General features: G+C 53.1%; 3 protein-coding genes across 4 annotated transcripts in view; 2 read left to right on the forward strand and 1 right to left on the reverse strand.

Annotated features, from left to right (window-relative positions):
* The window catches only part of LOC148662419 (uncharacterized), a 4,954-nt gene extending 1,939 nt beyond the window's left edge, over positions 1 to 3,015 (reverse strand). Inside the window, exons 1-4 of one of the 2 annotated variants that reach the window (XM_088631130.1) lie at positions 2,519 to 3,014; positions 1,445 to 1,750; positions 707 to 1,003; positions 260 to 385 (exon numbers count right to left, since the gene is read on the reverse strand). In XM_088631130.1, coding sequence (XP_088487256.1) covers positions 260 to 385; positions 707 to 1,003; positions 1,445 to 1,750; positions 2,519 to 2,585 — 796 coding nt within the window. In that variant the 5' untranslated portion in view covers positions 2,586 to 3,014. Of the gene's footprint in view, positions 1 to 259; positions 386 to 706; positions 1,004 to 1,444; positions 1,751 to 2,518 lie in introns of both variants that reach the window. The other variant, XM_088631131.1, reaches the window with a different exon arrangement.
* LOC148662418 (uncharacterized) overlaps positions 1 to 9,889 on the forward strand; it is a 23,314-nt gene extending 13,425 nt beyond the window's left edge. Inside the window, exons 4-6 of the mRNA XM_088631116.1 lie at positions 7,691 to 7,915; positions 8,604 to 8,668; positions 9,384 to 9,889. Of these exons, the coding sequence (XP_088487242.1) occupies positions 7,691 to 7,915; positions 8,604 to 8,668; positions 9,384 to 9,515 (422 nt within the window). The 3' untranslated portion in view covers positions 9,516 to 9,889. The remainder of the gene's footprint in view (positions 1 to 7,690; positions 7,916 to 8,603; positions 8,669 to 9,383) is intronic.
* Positions 9,890 to 14,325: 4,436 nt separating this feature from the next.
* csnk2b (casein kinase 2, beta polypeptide) overlaps positions 14,326 to 17,889 on the forward strand; it is a 6,111-nt gene continuing 2,547 nt past the window's right edge. The window contains exons 1-5 of the mRNA XM_088631139.1: positions 14,326 to 14,493; positions 15,638 to 15,720; positions 16,650 to 16,752; positions 17,619 to 17,734; positions 17,850 to 17,889. The exon at positions 17,850 to 17,889 is cut by the window's right edge and continues 36 nt beyond it. Coding sequence (XP_088487265.1) covers positions 15,649 to 15,720; positions 16,650 to 16,752; positions 17,619 to 17,734; positions 17,850 to 17,889 — 331 coding nt within the window. The 5' untranslated portion in view covers positions 14,326 to 14,493; positions 15,638 to 15,648. The remainder of the gene's footprint in view (positions 14,494 to 15,637; positions 15,721 to 16,649; positions 16,753 to 17,618; positions 17,735 to 17,849) is intronic.

Consider the following 17,889-nt stretch of genomic DNA (forward strand, 5'->3'; position numbering starts at 1 on the left):
GAGGCCTGGGGGGAGGGGGACGGGGGGACAGTTCCGTCTCCTTGTCCGTCGCACCCATCTGGCCCTGGTGAGAGAGAGGGGGGGGTTTGTGTCTCTCAGCCCAGCCCCGTGTTTCCTGTGTGTCCTCTCTCAGGCAAACCCCCGAGTGTGAAGACAGGTCCGGACGCTCGCAGCCCGTTTAACACCAGAATGGACACCCAGTGGCTCATGGACAACACCACACAGCCTGTGTCCATCATCGGCAGGGGCTGCTATGTACCTGTCACTGATGAGCTCGTCATTTCTGGTCCTGGTCCTGGCTCTGACTGGGTCACTGGTGTCTTCCCTGCTGGGGAGGTCTCAGTTCTCCCGGGTTTCTGAGGGGTCGGTCTTGCACCAGACCCACCTGGAGAGAAAGAGAGGATTCAGGAGCACATCAGGAAGGTCAGCGCTGTGACTGCTGACCCAGGGTCAGCTCCTGGTCCGACAGTCTGCCCCTGCTTGTCCCTGCGCACTGGAGCTGTATTTAATCCAGTATGTTTAACCAGGAAACCATGCAAGGAAACATTAACAACTATTGTATTCACACACTGGTGACAACATCTGTGAGACTCTCACTGCTCGATCCTGTGTCAGACCACATCTCCACTGCCTGCTGTGGTCTGAGGGCTGCAGCCTCACAGTCACACAGAGGAACAGACAGACAAGCACCAGCAGCAGACTGTACCTGTGAGCAGAGTGGAGTATCTGTGTGTGAACGTCACTGCTCGATCCTGTGTTACATCACATCTCCACTGCCTGCTGTGGTCTGAGGGCTGCAGTCTCACAGTCAGTGTGGAGCTGCAGGGAGAGGAGCTGATCTGGTATCTGTCTCCCTGCAGCTCAGCTCCTGTCTCAGTCACCCAGATCACTGTATAAGAGTGTTGGTATGAGAAACAGTGTCCAGGACCCTGATAAGTGTCCAGGAGACAGTGCAGAGTCACAGTGCTGCCGGTCCTGAGCTCTGCCCCTGGAGAGACTTGAACTGGGAAACAGAGAGACGAGATCACAGGTCACAGAGCAGGACTGACTCAGGGCTGAGCAGAGAGGACAGAGCAGCTTCTCTGGCAAATATGCAAACACGGGACTTTTTAAGAAACGCTTTCAAACAACAAAATAAAATAAAAAAACAACTCAGAGGAACAGAAAAGGGCTTTGGAGCTAAAAACTTGAAAAACTCTCTGTGGTTTTGAGTTTTGCCCCTTTGCTGGTGTGTGTGAACTGTCCCAGTTTGCGGACTGACTGTCTTGTGTCACCGATCGCACACGCCTCAGTACAAAGACACACCACCAGGAATTCCTGCACTGTCTGTGTGTTTACTGAACGCGTTCGCTGTAAGAGGAGTTTTAATGCAATTTCAACACCTGGCTGAAATATCAGGAATATATATTTGAGATTCGGTGGAAGAAAACTGACAGAGACTTACTGGTGAGGAGGGATAGATAGACAGTAGAATCCTGTCCTTGCTGCTGGTCATTGACATACTGCTGACAGGTGTACAGTCCAGCGTCCTGTGTGCTGAGAGTGTGGACGTGCAGAGAGCAGTCAGACCCCAGACTCACTCTCCCTGGCTTCTGGTCTCCGATCCTCCCCAGAGTAACCAGTTCAACAGTTGCACTCTGAGATCTGGAGCTGAAGAACCATGTAGTTGTGGAACAGTCTGTCCTGATCACTCCTCTACAGGGCAGAGTGACACTCCCTCCCACAGTGGAGAACACGTTGGGGACAACACCTGGGGGGAAACAGAGGGTCATTCTGGCCAGTCACGGTCTGTGTGGAGCCACAAAACCAACCAGGACAAGGCAAACGCATGTAATTCAACTTTATTTGTCATCATGCCTCCACTGGTGCATTGTATAGTGAAAAGTGTCTCTCGTGAGTCTCTCAGGTGCAGTGTAGAAATAGGACAGCAGACAGTAGCACAATAACAATAACAGTGTAAACAGCAGTACAGGATTGCTCAAGAAGCAGCGTGATTCTCACGGTTTTTTTCTCAAGGGTTTTTCGACAGGACGAGCTTCACTCAACGTGAAAAGACCGTCTTGTTGAACTGGCTTAGAAAGACCATCACACCCTGCACCGTCGGGTGACAGGTTCTGTCAGGTCATCTGACGACCAGCTCACATCGATCGCTGGGGACAGGGCTTCAAATAGCACTTCCTGCGCCGAGCTGCTGCACCCTGTGGTTCTTCATTCTCTCAGCGCCGGTTCTCACGCAGGAGGGTGTGTGCGTGTGTGTGTGTGTCTGTGCGTGTGTGTGTGTGTCAATGTCAGTGTCAGTGTCAGTGTCAGTGTCAGTGTGTCAGAGTGTGTGTTAGAAAGACCATCACACCCTGCACCGTCGGGTGACAGGTTCTGTCAGGTCCCCTGATGTCCAGCTCACATCGATCGCTGCGCACGCTGGGGACAGGGCTTCAAATAGCACTTCCTGCGCCGAGCTGCTGAACACCGGTTCCTCATTCTCTCAGCGCCGGTTCTCACGCAGGAGGGAGGCTCTTACCTGTGCTGAGGTGAGCAGTGTGGAGTAGCAGCACCAGCAGCAGTCCTCTCTCAGTGTCCACACTCATTCTCACCCTGTCCCTGTGATCACTCTCTGCTCTGTATCTCTCCAGGACAAGCACAGCGCCTCAGGGTGTGTGAGAGTCGGTGTCTTATACTGAGAGCTGTGACGTGATTTCCCTTACACTGCTGAGTCTCTTCTCCACAATGTATTTTGAACTTTGTGATAAATATACGTGTTTGAACGTACAGCGCAGTGAGACCGACACTTCCTCTCTCTTCAAACACGGGCTGAGTTTCTCTCTGTGGTCGGGGCTCGAACCTGGGTTTGAAGGACTTCGTACACAGGTGAGCTGACACCACACACACACACACTAGTGTGGGTCAGTCTTGGTACAGTATCAGGCCCCAGTGTGTAGAGAGTGTGGAGCCCTGGGGTTGTGTTAGTGTGCGTCAGTCTTGGTACAGTATCAGGCCCCAGTGTGTAGAGAGTGTGTAGCCCTGGGGTTGTGTTAGTGAGGGTCAGTCTTGGTACAGTATCAGGCCCCAGTGTGTAGAGAGTGTGTAGCGCTGGGGTTGTGTTAGTGTGGGTCAGTCTTGGTACAGTATCAGGCCCCAGTGTGTAGAGAGTGTGTAGCCCTGGGGTTGTGTTAGTGAGGGTCAGTCTTGGTACAGTATCAGGCCCCAGTGTGTAGAGAGTGTGTAGCCCTGGGGTTGTGTTAGTGTGGGTCAGTCTTGGTACAGTATCAGGCCCCAGTGTGTAGAGAGTGTGTAGGGCTGGGGTTGTGTTAGTGTGGGTCAGTCTTGGTACAGTATCAGGCCCCAGTGTGTAGAGAGTGTGTAGCGCTGGGGTTGTGTTAGTGTGGGTCAGTCTTGGTACAGTATCAGGCCCCAGTGTGTAGAGAGTGTGTAGCCCTGGGGTTGTGTTAGTGTGGGTCAGTCTTGGTACAGTATCAGGCCCCAGTGTGTAGAGAGTGTGGAGCACTGGGGTTGTGTTAGTGTGGGTCAGTCTTGGTACAGTATCAGGCCCCAGTGTGTAGAGAGTGTGTAGCCCTGGGGTTGTGTTAGTGTGGGTCAGTCTTGGTACAGTATCAGGCCCCAGTGTGTAGAGAGTGTGGAGCCCTGGGGTTGTGTTAGTGTGGGTCAGTCTTGGTACAGTATCAGGCCCCAGTGTGTAGAGAGTGTGTAGCCCTGGGGTTGTGTTAGTGTGGGTCAGTCTTGGTACAGTATCAGGCCCCAGTGTGTAGAGAGTGTGTAGCCCTGGGGTTGTGTTAGTGTGGGTCAGTCTTGGTACAGTATCAGGCCCCAGTGTGTAGAGAGTGTGGAGCCCTGGGGTTGTGTTAGTGTGGGTCAGTCTTGGTACAGTATCAGGCCCCAGTGTGTAGAGAGTGTGGAGCCCTGGGGTTGTGTTAGTGTGGGTCAGTCTTGGTACAGTATCAGGCCCCAGTGTGTAGAGAGTGTGGGGCCCTGGGGTTGTGTTAGTGTGGGTCAGTCTTGGTACAGTATCAGGCCCCAGTGTGTAGAGAGTGTGGGGCCCTGGGGTTGTGTTAGTGTGGGTCAGTCTTGGTACAGTATACCAAGTGACAGTACAGGCAAAACCGTCCAGTCCATAAAAATGAAAGTATTTCGCTGGAAAACATACATTCAGTCAGATTATAACCCGCTAGATGTGAAGGAATTCATCCTGTGTTTTAAGAATGCGGAAGTACTGTATCGGCGTTACTATGTATGTCTGAAAATGTGTCGCTTTTAAGTTTAGAATACCAGCAGTGTAAGGGAAATCACGTCACAGCTCTCAGTATAAGACACCGACTCTCACACCCTGAGGCGCTGTGCTTGTCCTGGAGAGATACAGAGCAGAGAGTGATCACAGGGACAGGGTGAGAATGAGTGTGGACACTGAGAGAGGACTGCTGCTGGTGCTGCTACTCAACACTGCTCACCTCAGCACAGGTAAGAGCCTCCCTCCTCAACACACTGCACCTCACAGGACAGGTACAAGACACACACTGCAGTCTGATCGTCAGTGTGATTCAGCAGATCAGACAGAGAGAAGACACACTGCAGTCTGATCGTCAGTGTGATTCAGTAGATCAGACAGAGAGGAGACACACACTGCAGTCTGATCGTCAGTGTGATTCAGTAGATCAGACAGAGAGGAGACACACACTGCGGTCTGATCGTCAGTGTGATTCAGTAGATCAGACAGAGAGAAGACACACACTGCGGTCTGATCGTCAGTGTGATTCAGTAGATCAAACAGAGAGAAGACACACACTGCAGTCTGATGGTCAGTGTGATTCAGTAGATCAGACAGAGAGGAGACACACACTGCGGTCTGATCGTCAGTGTGATTCAGTAGATCAAACAGAGAGAAGACACACACTGCAGTCTGATCGTCAGTGTGATTCAGTAGATCAGAGAGAGGAGACACACTGCAGTCTGATCGTCAGTGTGATTCAGTAGATCAGACAGAGAGAAGACACACACTGCAGTCTGATCGTCAGTGTGATTCAGTAGATCAGACAGAGAGAAGACACACACTGCAGTCTGATCGTCAGTGTGATTCAGTAGATCAGACAGAGAGGAGACACACTCTGCAGTCTGATGGTCAGTGTGATTCAGTAGATCAGAGAGAGGAGACACACTGCAGTCTGATCGTCAGTGTGATTCAGTAGATCAGACAGAGAGAAGACACACACTGCAGTCTGATCGTCAGTGTGATTCAGTAGATCAGACAGAGAGGAGACACACACTGCAGTCTGATCGTCAGTGTGATTCAGTAGATCAGACAGAGAGGAGACACACACTGCAGTCTGATCGTCAGTGTGATTCAGTAGATCAGACAGAGAGGAGACACATCAGATCAGAAACGCTTACAGCCCAGCAGTGTAAGGGAAATTGCGTCACAGCTCTCAGTATAAGACACCGACTCTCACACACCCTGAGGCGCTGTGCTTGTCCTGGAGAGATACAGAGCAGAGAGTGATCACAGGGACAGGGTGAGAATGAGTGTGGACACTGAGAGAGGACTGCTGCTGGTGCTGCTACTCCACACTGCTCACCTCAGCACAGGTAAGAGCCTCCCTCCTGCGTGAGAACCGGCGCTGACAGAATGAGGAACCGCAGGGTGCAGCAGCTCGGCGCAGGAAGTGCTATTTGAAGCCCTGTCCCCAGCGTGGGCAGCGATCGATGTGAGCTGGACATCAGGGGACCTGACAGAACCTGTCACCCGACGGTGCAGGGTGTGATGGTCTTTCTAACACACACGCACATACTGACACTGACACTGACACTGACACTGACACAGACACAGACTGCACACACTGACACTGACACACACGCTGACACACACAGACACACGCAGACACACACAGACACGCACAGACACGCACTGACACACACACACACACAGACAGACACAGACACACACTGACACGCACTGACACGCACTGACACGCACAGACACGCACAGACACGCACAGACAGACAGTGACACTGACACTGACACTGACACACACACACACAGACACACACACAGACACACACACAGAACACCACCGCTGGCTGCTGTGTCAGAGCCCTGCTGGGGGCCGGAAACGCCCGCCGCCACACCACAGTGACACACCACAGTGACACGGGCACAGAGGCCAGCAGACACTTCCCCTTCCCACCCGGGCTCGGAGCCGCGCGGCAGCCCTGAGACTCTGAGCGCTGTACGAGAGGGGGCGCGCGGGTTCGAGAGGGGGCGCGCTGAGAGGCTGAGCGCGGGGGGAAAGGGCTTGATGACAGAGACTTCACACTCAAGAGCATCACACAGCGGGTTCAGACAGGAGACACTGCAGGTGAGGAGAGGAGAGACTGCAGACAGGAGACACTGCAGGTGAGGACAGGAGACACCGCAGACAGGAGACACTGCAGGTGAGGAGAGGATAGACTGCAGGTGAGGAGAGGATAGACTGCAGGTGAGGAGAGGAGACACTGCTGGTGCAGACAGGAGACACTGCAGGTGAGGAGAGGAGACACTGCTGGTGAGGACAGGAGACACTGCTGGTGAGGACAGAATAGACTGCAGACAGGAGACACTCCAGGTGCAGACAGGAGACACTGCAGGTGAGGAGAGGAGACACTGCAGACAGGAGACACTGCAGGTGCAGGCAGGAGAGACTGCAGACAGGAGACACTGCTGGTGAGGAGAGGAGACACTGCTGGTGAGGAGAGGATAGACACTGCTGGTGAGGAGAGGATAGACACTGCAGGTGAGGAGAGGATAGACACTGCTGGTGAGGAGAGGAGACACTGCAGGTGCTTCACTGGTCTGCAGGCACTAATGGTCAGTGCTGGCAGAGTCCGTGTCCAGCTCATACCTGCCTGGGAGCGCACAGCTGTCCAAGCGTGTAAAAGTGTTTACAGGATGACTGAGGGTTTAATTGGTCCTAATTAAGAGCCCAGAGGGACTGAAAAGCAGGAGAAACAGAAGATCAGAGTGGCAGGGAAGTGAGCCCCACAGTCACTGGCCACAGACTCTCAGTGTCTCACTCTGACAGACTGCTGAGAATTTAATTATTTAATTTTCTTCCCCCAGGTGTCACTGTGTTCTCCACTGTGGGAGGGAGTGTCACTCTGCCCTGTAGAGGAGTGAACAGGACAGACTGTTCCACAACTACATGGGTCTTCAGCTCCAGACCTCAGAGAGCAGCTGTTGAACTGGTTACTCTGGGGAGGATCGGAGACCAGAAGCCAGGGAGAGTGAGTCTGGGGTCTGACTGCTCTCTGCACGTCCACACTCTCAGCACACAGGACGCTGGACTGTACACCTGTCAGCAGTATGTCAAGGGACAGAAACAAGGAGAGGATTCTCCTGTCTATCTGTCCCTCCTCACCAGTAAGTCTCTGTCAGTTTCATACCGCCGAATCTCAAATTGTAAAGATTCAAACAGGTTTTGTCTCTCTGAAGCAGACTTTTACTGGTTCCTCAACCTTCACGTTAAGAGTTAAAAACACAACTGGACCATGACGCAATAAAACAATTCTCTCAAGTCAAAAAACCCTGTTGCTAAAGAAATGAACTTGCCCTCACCTGACTGCAAACTGATTCTGAGCTATAACTGCAATGATGCAGTCAGAGCGCTGACCTTCCTGATTCGCTCCTGAATCCTCTCTTTCTCTCCAGATGGGTCTGGTGCAGGACCGACCCCTCAGAAACCCGGGAGAACTGAGACCTCCCCAGCAGGGAAGACACCAGTGACACCAGTAGTGACCCAGTCAGAGCCAGGATCAGAAGGCACAGCAGTGCCACAACACGCTGTGGCCGCAGTGTCTGGCGTGTGTGTCCTGGTTCTGCTGGTCAGTGCAGTGGGAGTGGTCATCTACACGAGGAGGACCAAGAGACAGAGGGGTCAGTGTGAGTGTGTGTGTGTGTGTGTGTATCATGAGACAGAGGGGTCAGTGTGTGTGTGTGTGTGTGTGTGGGTGTCTCTATGGTGACCAGTGTCCAGTGTGCTGGTCAGTGCAGCAGGAGTGGTCATTATCATGAGACAGAGGGGTCAGTGTGTGAGTGTCTCTGTGATGATCACAGTGTCCAGTGTGCTGGTCAGTGCAGCAGGAGTGGTCATTATCATGAGACAGAGGGGTCAGTGTGTGTGAGTGTCTCTGTGATGATCACAGTGTCCAGTGTGCTGGTCAGTGCAGTGGGAGTGGTCATTATCATGAGACAGAGGGGTCAGTGTGTGTGAGTGTCTCTGTGATGATCACAGTGTCCAGTGTGCTGGTCAGTGCAGTGGGAGTGGTCATTATCATGAGACAGAGGGGTCAGTGTGTGTGAGTGTCTCTGTGATGATCACAGTGTCCAGTGTGCTGGTCAGTGCAGCTGGAGTGGTCATTATCATGAGACAGAGGGGTCAGTGTGAGTATGTGTGTGTGGAGGTGTGTGGGTGTCTCTATGGTGACCAGTGTCCAGTGTGCTGGTCAGTACAGCGTGGGTGGTTGAGAGGATGTGTGTGTGAGTGTGTGAGAGGGAGTGCTAGTTTCTCTCTATCCTCTGTATTTAAGAGTGACTGTCTCTCCTTCCTCTTCCTTTTCTAAAGACATCCCAGGTACAGAGAACAGAGCCCACAAAGACAACAAGGCTGACAGGGGAAAACTGCACAAGGTATGAACCCCTCTCTCTCTCAGTGCAGTGTTCATGTACTGGAGTGTCCAGTCAGTGTGTGTGTGTGAACCCCTCTCTCTCTCAGTGCAGTGTTCATGTACTGGAGTGTCCAGTCAGGGTGTCTGTATGAACCCCTCTCTCTCTCAGTGCAGTGTTCATGTACTGGAGTATCCAGTCAGTGTGTGTGTATGAACCCCTCTCTCTCTCAGTGCAGTGTTCATGTACTGGAGTGTCCAGTCAGTGTGTGTGTATGAACCCCTCTCTCTCTCAGTGCAGTGTTCATGTACTGGAGTGTCCAGTCAGTGTGTCTGTATGAACCCCTCTCTCTCTCAGTGCAGTGTTCATGTACTGGAGTGTCCAGTCAGTGTGTCTGTATGAACCCCTCTCTCTCTCAGTGCAGTGTTCATGTCCTGGAGTGTCCAGTCAGTGTGTCTGTGTGAACCCCTCTCTCTCTCAGTGCAGTGTTCATGTACTGGAGTGTCCAGTCAGTGTGTCTGTGTGAACCCCTCTCTCTCTCAGTGCAGTGTTCATGTACTGGAGTGTCCAGTCACTGTGTGTGTATGAACCCCTCTCTCTCTCAGTGCAGTGTTCATGTACTGGAGTGTCCAGTCAGTGTGTGTGTATGAACCCCTCTCTCTCTCAGTGCAGTGTTCATGTACTGGAGTGTCCAGTCAGTGTGTCTGTATGAACCCCTCTCTCTCTCTCTCTCTCTCAGGCCAATATGGAGGAACACTACATGAGTGTGACATTCTCACCCACAACAGACAACAGCTCTGAAGGAAAACCGAAGGACAAGTCCAGCGCAGGAGAGATGAACGTCATTTACTCCACAGTCAAGCACACATGAGATGTTTCCACCTTTAACCCCCCCGTTTCCACTGTCCTTCTCAAACCCTCTGTGGAAATCGCTTAATTGCTTCGTTATTTCTGGTCTCGGAGCCCAGTGTGTCCAGACCCACCGAGAAACCGATCTGATCTGCGTTCCGCTGTACTTCTGAATCCTGTCTTGTTCATTTTGCCGATAGCTCTTTGGGCACCCACCTGTACGGGGCTGTAACTCCAGGGTTCGTCTATGAACGGCTCGTTCTCGCCCGCGAAACAGGGACGGCGGCGCTCTGAGGGATAGGATCGGCGAGCTTGCGGCGGTTTTTTTTCTCCGCTCGTTGCTACAGTAGATTTATTTTTTGCTGCTGTAAATACATCTGTGAATACCAAACAAAACATCGCCTGCTGCCCCTTTTCTGATTTTCTGCGCCGTCCTCTACGATATCTGAGCTCAAGATGGTCTGCCCGGGTGTGGTCCAGGAATAAAGACCCTGGTGGTGGTGTTGCTGTTGGTGTTGCTGTTGCTGTTGGTGTTGCTGTTGCTGTTGCTGTTGGTGTTGCTGTTGGTGTTGCTGTTGGTGATGGTGATGGTGATGGTGTCGGTGTCGGTGTCGTTGGTGTTGGTGTTGGTGTTGGTGTTGGTGTTGGTGTTGCTGTTGGTGTTGCTGTTGGTGATGGTGATGGTGATGGTGTCGGTGTCGGTGTCGTTGGTGTTGGTGTTGGTGTTGGTGTTGGTGTTGGTGATGTTGCTGTTGCTGTTGTTGTTGTTGTTGTTGTTGTTGCTGCTGTTGTTGCTGCTGTTGGTGTTGGTGGTGGTGATGGTGTCGGTGTCGGTGTCGGTGTCGTTGGTGGTGTTGGTGTTGGTGTTGGTGTTGGTGTTGGTGTTGGTGTTGTTGGTGGTGGTGTTGGTGTTGGTGTTGGTGTTGGTGTTGGTGTTGCTGTTGTTGTTGTTGTTGTTGTTGTTGTTGTTGTTGTTGTTGTTGTTGTTGCTGCTGTTGGTGTTGGTGGTGGTGGTGGTTTTTAATCTTATCGCGTGGCTGCCGTGCTGATCGAAACCGAGCGCAGGAGAGGAAGGCAGACTTCAGGCACAACACCGAAGTGTCAGGGACAGGTCGAACCGCCACCCATCAGACACTGCTACAGTATATCCCCAACTCCACTTACTCCATCACAGTATAACCCCAGTCTACCCCAGTGTAATCCCAGTCTAACCCTGATTTCACCTCAGTCTTACCCCAGTGTAACCCCAGTGTAACCCCAGTCTAACCTCGATTTCACCTCAGTCTAACCGCAGTGTAACCCCAGTCTAACCCCGATTTCACCTCAGTCTAACCCTGATTTCACCCCAGTATAACACCAATCTAACCCTGATTTCACCTCAGTCTAACCCCAGTGTAACCCCAGTCTAACCCCGATTTCACCTCAGTCTAACCCCAGTGTAACCCTGATTTCACCCCAGTATAACACCAATCTAACCCTGATTTCACCTCAGTCTAACCCCAGTGTAACCCCAGTCTAATCCCGATTTCACCTCAGTCTAACCCCAGTGTAACCCTGATTTCACCCCAGTATAACACCAATCTAACCCTGATTTCACCTCAGTCTTACCCCAGTGTAACCCCAGTCTAACCTCGATTTCACCTCAGTCTAACCCCAGTGTAACCCCAGTCTAACCTCAATTTCACCTCAGTCTAACCCCAGTGTAACCCCAGTCTAACCTCAATTTCACCTCAGTGTAACCCCAGTGTAACCCCAGTCTAACCTCGATTTCACCTCAGTCTAACCCCAGTCTAACCCCAATTTCACCTCAGTCTAACCTCAGTGTAACCCCAGTCTAACCCCGATTTCACCTCAGTCTAACCCCAGTCTAACCCCGATTTCACCTCAGTCTAACCCCAGTGTAACCCTGATTTCACCCCAGTATAACACCAATCTAACCCCAGTCTAACCCTCTTACCCCAGTATAACCCTCGTGTAACCCCAGTCTTGCCGTATACACACAAAGTTTCGTGAAGAATGTGGCACAAACGCTTCTACATAGAAAATCTCCAGATGACAGAAAAAAATAATACAGCTCATCACGACATATTCCCACCTTCAGCATGAGAACCAACCCAAACACTCAAGTCTACATTCACCACCCAAAGCAGGCAAGACAAACACACCCAGGGAGCACAAGATCAGATATCTGCCTACAGAAAAGACACAGACCTCCAGGGCTGTCTAGTCCAAAGCAAACTAAAACCTGCAAGAAAACAGATCTCACACACACACACACAGTGTACGACACTCTGACACCCTGCAGGACTGCCTGAAAAACATCAGGAGAGTCCCGGTAACACACTCTCTCACACACACACACACACACACACACACACACACACACACACAGTGTACGACACTCTGACACCCTGCAGGACTGCCTGAAAAACATCAGGAGAGTCCCGGTAACACACTCTCTCACTCACACACACACACACACACACACACACACACACACACACACACACAGACAGACAGACAGACAGACAGTGTACGACACTCTGACACCCTGCAGGACTGCCTGAAAAACATCAGGAGAGTCCCGGTAACACACTCTCTCACACACACACACACACACACACACACACACACACACACACACACACACACACACACACACACACAGACAGTGAACGACACTCTGACACCCTGCAGGACTGCCTGAAAAACATCAGGAGAGTCCCGGTAACACTCTCTCTCACACACACACACACACACACACACACACACACACACACACACAGACAGTGTACGACACTCTGACACCCTGCAGGACTGCCTGAAAAACATCAGGAGAGTCCCGGTAACACACTCTGTCTCTCTCACACACACACACACACACACACACACACACACAAGAAGCCAAAGAGACCTTCCAGTTGCAAGGGGCGGGCTCAGAAAACACCAACAACGCCGTCTACGGCAAACCAGTGCAAAATAAGCGCGGGGTGACCTACGTGGGGGAAACGGGTACCCCCATCCGAACCCACCTGGCTCAACGTCGGGAGCTCGCCCGGAGGCACACTTCCTGCAGCCCCGGGGACCGGAGGGCCACCCCACCTGGACGGAGACAGGAGGAAAGGGAGTGGGTCAGGAGACTTGGTACCACCTCCCCACAGGGAAGAACAGACTGGGAGGAGATGGCCCCCTCTCGGGGACAAGCTGGGGGAAAGAGCTTTGGTCCCCTCACCCAGTCTGACCGCACTTGTAGGATTACGGGTTTCATAACCCCAGTCTAATCCCAGTGTAACCCCAGTCTAACCCCGATTTCACCTCAGTCTAACCCCAGTGTTACCTCAGTTCAACCCAATCCAACCCCAGTCTAACCAGTCTAACTCCAATCTAACCTCAGTTCAACCCAATCTAACCCCAATCTAACCCCAGTGTAACCTCAGTTCAACCCAATCTTACCCCAGTATAACCCCAATCTAACCTCAGTTCAACCCAATCTTACCCCAGTCTAACTCCAATCTAACCTCAGTTCAACCCAATCTAACCCCAATCTAACCTCAGTTCAACCCAGTTTTACCCCAGTATAACCCCAATCTAACCTCAGTTCAACCCAGTCTTACCCCAGTATAACCCCAATCTAACCTCAGTTAATCCCAATCTAACCCCAGTATAACCCCAATCTAACCTCAGTTCAACCCAGTCTTACCCCAGTATAACCCCAATCTAACCTCAGTTCAACCCAATCCTACCCCAGTATAACCCCAATCTAACCTCAGTTCAACCCAATCCTACCCCAGTCTAACCCCAATCTAACCTCAGTTCAACCCAATCCTACCCCAGTCTAACCCCAATCTAACCTCAGTTCAACCCAATCCTACCCCAGTATAACCCCAATCTAACCTCAGTTCAACCCAATCCTACCACAGTATAACAACCTCAGTTCAACCCAGTTTTACCCCAGTATAACCCCAATCTAACCTCAGTTCAACCCAATTTTACCCTAGTCTAACCCCAATCTAACCTCAGTTCAACCCAATCCTACCCCAGTATAACCCCAATCTAACCCCAGTTCAACCCAATCCTACCCCAGTATAACCCCAATCTAACCTCAGTTCAACCCAATCCTACCCCAGTATAACCCCAATCTAACCTCAGTTCAACCCAATCCTACCCCAGTATAACCCCAATCTAACCCCAGTTCAACCCAATCTAACCCCAGTTCAACCCAACCATACTCCATCTATAAGAATGTTTAAACCCAGTTTAAACTGGGGTTGGACTGCAGTTAGACTTCTGGACCGACGTTGACGCTGTACTGCAGCTCGCAGGGCTCGGATCTCGACTGGAGTCGGGTTGCACTCTTAATGATTAAGTTTCTTTTATGTTTTATTCGTCATATAAAATATGATTTGAGATTTTGCAGAGCTGAGGTGATCATTCGGGTTTCGGATGGGTGGGTCAAAAAGGTCAATAAATTCATAACAGACGGAGGGGGGGGAGGATTGGAACAGGGAGAAACGCACGGAAACCAGCGTCGAAACTTTTCATTCATTCAGACTTACACGTCGCAGGCTTTGCCGTTTGCTGTGTGCGGGTAGACGACAAAACGCCACGTTATGAGAGGAAAAACCAGCAACAGGCTGGCTGGCTGCGCTTTCCCGGGCCGTCTCGTCGAACCCTCTCCTGAAGGAACAAAGCGGGTCTCTGCTCTTCCGCGTTTCACTGAGCGGGGGGGACTACAATTCCCACAATCCCCCCCCTCCCCGACCGCCCCTGCGGCAGGCGGCGCGGGCACATGACGTCAGGCGCCGGCGCTCTCCTTCTGACGCCGCGGGTCTCTCTCTCTCTCTCATCCCCCCCCTAGCAGTAGAGGCAGCCTCCGTCGGCCGAGGGAACTGGGGGTTGAAGAAGACGACGATTACAAACAAACAAAAAAAAAACACCGCCAGAAGAGACGCGGATCCCCGACTCCAGCCCGGTTGCCGAGGACGGTGTGCCAAGCCCTCGTGAGTGTCCGTGGGAGGGGTGAGACTTGGTTGTGTGTGTGTGTGTGTGAGGGAGAGAGAGGAGGCGAGGAGTGAGGCCTCCGGTCTCTCTCGGTCTGTCTGTATTCGCCTGCGCCATGTTTGTGCGGCGCTGGGCCGCGCAGAGCGTCAGCGGGCCTGTGTGTGTGTGTGTGTGTGTGTGTGTGTCTGTCTGTCTGTCTGTCTGCCTCTGTGTGTGTGTCTGTCTGCCTCTGATGTGTCTGTCTGTCTCTGTGTGTGTGTGTTTGCGTGTCTGTGTGTGTGTGTGTCCACGCCGGCCTGGGCTCCTCGCTCTCTCTCTCTCGGCCAGGGCCGTGCTTGTCTCGCTGTTGGACGGGGCTGGGGGCTGCAGGCGGCCGGGTCTGTGGCGAGGCGAGGAGGAGGAGGAAGGGGGGGTTCGGCTGAGGTCTCGCCGGCCTGAGGTCCAGGTTACCGGCTCTGTGGGCCGGTGGGGGTCCACCTGTGCGAGCGAGGCGTCTCCCTCTCCATCCTCACGCACAGACACACACACACGCACGCACACACACACATTGATACCCCAGTGTGTGTGTGTGTGTCGCTGACGAGGAGTGACGAAACATCAGCGAGCCCATCGGCCGACATGGCTGGACACTGGTCACTGGTCGCTCTCCAGTGTGCAGTCCTGGGGTGTCCACTCTGGTCGCCCCCGAGCTCTCCAGTGTGCAGTCCTGGGGTGTCCACTCTGGTCGCCCCCGAGCTCTCCAGTGTGCAGTCCTGGGGTGTCCACTCTGGTCGCCCCTGAGCTCTCCAGTGTGCAGTCCTGGGGTGTGGGGCTCTGGTCACCCCCAAGCTCTCCAGTGTGCAGTCCTGGGGTGTCCACTCTGGTCGCCCCCGATCTCTCCAGTGTGCAGTCCTGGGGTGTCCACTGTGGTCACCCCCGAGCTCTCCATTGTGTAGTCCTGGGGTGTCTCCAGTGTACAGTCCTGGGGTGTGGGGCTCTGGTCACCCCCGAGCTCTCCAGTGTGCAGTCCTGGGGTGTCCACTGTGGTCACCCCCGAGCTCTCCAGTGTGCAGTCCTGGGGTGTCACCCCCGAGCTCTCCAGTGTGCAGTCCTGGGGTGTCCACTGTGGTCAGGGGTACGAACGGACCGGTTCTGTTCCCACAGAGACGGCGAAGATGAGCAGCTCGGAGGAGGTGTCGTGGATCTCCTGGTTCTGTGGCCTGAGAGGGAACGAGTTCTTCTGTGAGGTCAGTGTGTCTCCCATGGCTCTTCTCCTGCTCCAGTCTCTCTCTCTGTCAGGCCCAGACAGATCCCAGTCTCTCTCTCCCGCTCAGTCCCAGACAGATCCCAGTCTCTCTCTCCCGCTCAGTCCCAGACAGATCCCAGTCTCTCTCTCCCGCTCAGTCCCAGACAGATCCCAGTCTCTCTCTCCCGCTCAGTCCCAGACAGATCCCAGTCTCTCTCTCCCGCTCAGTCCCAGACAGATCCCAGTCTCTCTCTCCCGCTCAGTCCCAGACAGATCCCAGTCTCTCTCTCTCGCTCAGCCCCAGACAGATCCCAGTCTCTCTCTCTCGCTCAGCCCCAGACAGATCCCAGTCTCTCTCTCTCGCTCAGCCCCAGACAGATCCCAGTCTCTCTCTCTCGCTCAGCCCCAGACAGATCCCAGTCTCTCTCTCTCTCTGTCAGGCCCAGACAGATCCCAGTCTCTCTCTCTCTCGCTCAGGCCCAGACAGATCCCAGTCTCTCTCTCTCTCGCTCAGGCCCAGACAGATCCCAGTCTCTCTCTCTCTCGCTCAGGCCCAGACAGATCCCAGTCTCTCTCTCTCTCGCTCAGGCCCAGACAGATCCCAGTCTCTCTCTCTCTCGCTCAGGCCCAGACAGATCCCAGTCTCTCTCTCTCTCGCTCAGGCCCAGACAGATCCCAGTCTCTCTCTCTCTCGCTCAGGCCCAGACAGATCCCAGTCTCTCTCTCTCTCGCTCAGGCCCAGACAGATCCCAGTCTCTCTCTCTCTCGCTCAGGCCCAGACAGATCCCAGTCTCTCTCTCTCTCGCTCAGGCCCAGACAGATCCCAGTCTCTCTCTCTCTCTCGCTCAGGCCCAGACAGATCCCAGTCTCTCTCTCTCTCGCTCAGGCCCAGACAGATCCCAGTGTCTCACTGGTGTCTCTTTCTCTCAGGTGGATGAGGACTACATCCAGGACAAGTTTAATCTCACGGGGCTGAATGAGCAGGTTCCACACTACCGCCAGGCCCTGGACATGATACTGGACCTGGAACCTGGTCAGTACCCATCCAGCATGTGTACTGGAGTGTCCAGTCAGTGTGTCTGTATGAACCCCTCTCTCTCTCAGTGCAGTGCTCATGTACTGGAGTGTCCAGTCAGTGTGTCTGTGTGAACCCCTCTCTCTCTCAGTGCAGTGTTCATGTACTGGAGTGTCCAGTCAGTGTGTCTGTATGAACCCCTCTCTCTCTCAGTGCAGTGTTCGTGTACTGGAGTGTCCAGTCAGTGTGTCTGTATGAACCCCTCTCTCTTTCTCAGTGCAGTGTTCATGTACTGGAGTGTCCAGTCAGTGTGTGTGTATGAACCCCTCTCTCTCTCAGTGCAGTGTTCATGTACTGGAGTGTCCAGTCAGTGTGTCTGTATGAACCCCTCTCTCTCTCAGTGCAATGTTCATGTACTGGAGTGTCCAGTCAGTGTGTCTGTATGAACCCCTCTCTCTCTCAGTGCAGTGTTCATGTACTGGAGTGTCCAGTCAGGGTGTCTGTATGAACCCCTCTCTCTTTCTCAGTGCAGTGTTCATGTACTGGAGTGTCCAGTCAGGGTGTCTGTATGAACCCCTCTCTCTTTCTCAGTGCAGTGTTCATGTACTGGAGTGTCCAGTCAGTGTGTGTGTGTGAACCCCTCTCTCTCTCAGTGCAGTGTTCATGTCCTGGAGTGTCCAGTCAGTGTGTCTGTGTGAACCCCTCTCTCTCTCAGTGCAGTGTTCATGTACTGGAGTGTCCAGTCAGTGTGTCTGTATGAACCCCTCTCTCTCTCAGTGCAGTGTTCATGTACTGGAGTGTCCAGTCAGTGTGTCTGTGTGAACCCCTCTCTCTCTCAGTGCAGTGTTGATGTAATAACCCCTGTGTCTCTCTCTGTGTCTCAGACGAGGAGCTGGAAGACAACCCCAATCAGAGTGACCTGATAGAGCAGGCGGCGGAGATGCTGTACGGGCTGATCCACGCTCGGTACATCCTCACCAACCGCGGGATTGCTCAGATGGTACTGGTCCACGGTCTCTCGCTCTCTCTCTGTCTCTGTCTCTGTCTGTGCGGGGCTGTCCCTCCGCCAGCGCGGGCGTGTGCTGTCTCTCTGAGTCCCCCTCTCTCTGTCTCAGCTGGAGAAGTACCAGCAGGGAGACTTCGGCTACTGCCCCC

This window comes from Lepisosteus platostomus, chromosome 5 (genome assembly GCF_059453375.1).
Source record: "Lepisosteus platostomus isolate fLepPlt1 chromosome 5, fLepPlt1.hap1, whole genome shotgun sequence".
Lineage (NCBI taxonomy): Eukaryota > Metazoa > Chordata > Actinopteri > Semionotiformes > Lepisosteidae > Lepisosteus > Lepisosteus platostomus.